The 2027-nt window shown below is 48.0% G+C and overlaps 1 protein-coding gene across 1 annotated transcript; it reads right to left on the reverse strand.

Moving 5' to 3' along the window:
- Positions 1-1503: 1503 nt before the first annotated feature.
- On the reverse strand, positions 1504-1866 carry PPTG_22666 (hypothetical protein; the record flags this gene model as incomplete). Its single annotated transcript, XM_008905787.1, has 2 exons — positions 1504-1704; positions 1861-1866. The coding sequence occupies 2 exons, from the start codon at positions 1864-1866 to the stop codon at positions 1504-1506; spliced, it is 207 nt and encodes a 68-aa protein (XP_008904035.1).
- Positions 1867-2027: the final 161 nt, after the last annotated feature.

The raw sequence follows: 2027 nt of genomic DNA on the forward strand, positions 1-2027 counted from the left end.
CTTGCTGAGCTCTTGGCCCCTCTTGGTCACCGGTTTGTTGTGGCTCTTGACAAAGCTCGCGATGGAGTGTGGACGTGCTAAGGAGTTGGAGCGAGAGACCTGCGTCGGTAGAGCGTGTAGCGTCACATGGAGGGCGTCAGCGCCAGTGTCGTGAGCGAGTAGAAGTTCAGATGTGGCGCCAATATCTGCGCTGGGGTTCAGAGTGTCCAATGCATGTTGTAGGAGAAGCGGATTCGCTCCGGAGGTGAATTGGACGGCGCTGGACGACGCGGAGGCGAGCGTCTGTTGCAGGAAACTGCCGGCTGTGCCCTGAGACTGCAGGGTCTCGATGGACCCGACGACGAGCACGCGGTTCACGCGCTTCTGCAGTGAGGACAAGGCGGTGAAGCGCACCATTTAGATACGAGATCTCGGATTGGATAATGGTGGATTGCAAGAGGGATGAGGAGGGATGAAGGAACAGTTGAAGCGAGAGGTATAGTGGACGCAAGAGAGAACGACGTGACCCCCTTCCGTTGAGGATGAGTCTATATGTGTGAAAAAATGTCGTAAAATAGCATGGATTTGTGGCAGAACCCACAAAAAATGTGGAAAATTAATTACTATTGTGGTATTGGTATCTCACATTTTTTTATCGCTGTATTATGGGCATCATTGTGGTGCAGATTTTGCTGAATGACAATGCCGACAACGACTTCGAGGATAGACCAAGCACGCAATCTTGTCCTAAGTGAATCGAGCTCTCGTGGCTTGCTCACAGCTAACCCCAACAAGAAGAAATTTAGGACAAAAACTAGGACAAAACTTGAGGATCTTGCTTGGCGTCAGTTTTGGTAGAAGATCATGCGGACGTATGTAGAAATATAGCCCTTTAGTAACTCCTTACAACTGTGTCAGTAACGCTCTGTTAAACCTACGCGTTGTTGCGGGAGCTGCTCAGCCGCAAGGTGTCTAAAATTCCTACCCAGTGGGTAATTTGACCTTATCTTTAGGACAGAAGTCCTCGAATCCAATAGTATAATCAAACGAAAATTTAGTCCCACACAACGTGGCGTCAGCTGTGATATCAGACAGAGGCAGTTGCGTTTCTAGCACTCGATTTTTGTCCTTATAATCGGGGTCTTAAGAACAAAATCACGCGGAATCTGAAGTTTTTTTTTATCTTATTTCGTCCTCTTTTTAAGAACAAAAATTGTTGGAGCTAAGTATTAAAGATGATCCCATCGGTGGTCATAGCCATGGAAGCCCCAATTATTTCCTGTCTCAGGGTAAAGAAATACTATCTATGAATGTACTGCAAAACAAATGGATCCGAGCACCATTAGAATGGAACAGTACAAAAAATTACTAGTGGAGGCGATTGATGGCTTTGCGTGCGGAACGGCATGGTGAAGCCAACCGCTCTTCAGATGATTCCACAGGTGGCCTTACGAACATCGGTTGCTTTATAAAGTGGCTCTAGTGTCTGGTGGTCAACCAGAGGAACACCTGCGACAAGCTCGGCTATCTCGGCTTTGATCGCTTAGTCTCCTTAGGTTTGTGCGGCCGCACCGATACGAGGGTTGCTGCGCCTTTTTGGGAGCGCCAGACCTCCCACACCACTGTTTTGCCGAGCTTGAAAGTCGCTGTGGCACTCTGCCCCTCAGCCACCGCCCATGTTCTACGAGCGGCAAGGTCCACTAAGAAGAGAGCCACCACGACTTTCTTCTCAGCAGTTAGCGACTTTTATTCTAGTGTAAGGGGCATGGCTGGAGGGCGGTGGCTTTGTTTGGTAGTAACCTGAGAGTTATAATAGACACTTCTCCCCCTAAGTTATAAATATTAAATCGCTGTGTTCTAGCAAAAACAGCAAAATCCAACCGTCATTGCGGTCCACATAATGAACCTTATTCGTTATGTGGACCAAACCACAATGACAGTTGAATTCTATTGAGGGTTACCGGTTCCTGACGGTATATACCGGTTCCCGAACCTGTCCAACACGATCCCGCGATGATTATGGTACGTTGATTACGCCACTAGTGATT

The sequence above is a fragment of the Phytophthora parasitica genome (assembly GCF_000247585.1).
Source record: "Phytophthora parasitica INRA-310 unplaced genomic scaffold supercont2.21, whole genome shotgun sequence".
NCBI classification, from domain to species: domain Eukaryota; phylum Oomycota; class Peronosporomycetes; order Peronosporales; family Peronosporaceae; genus Phytophthora; species Phytophthora nicotianae.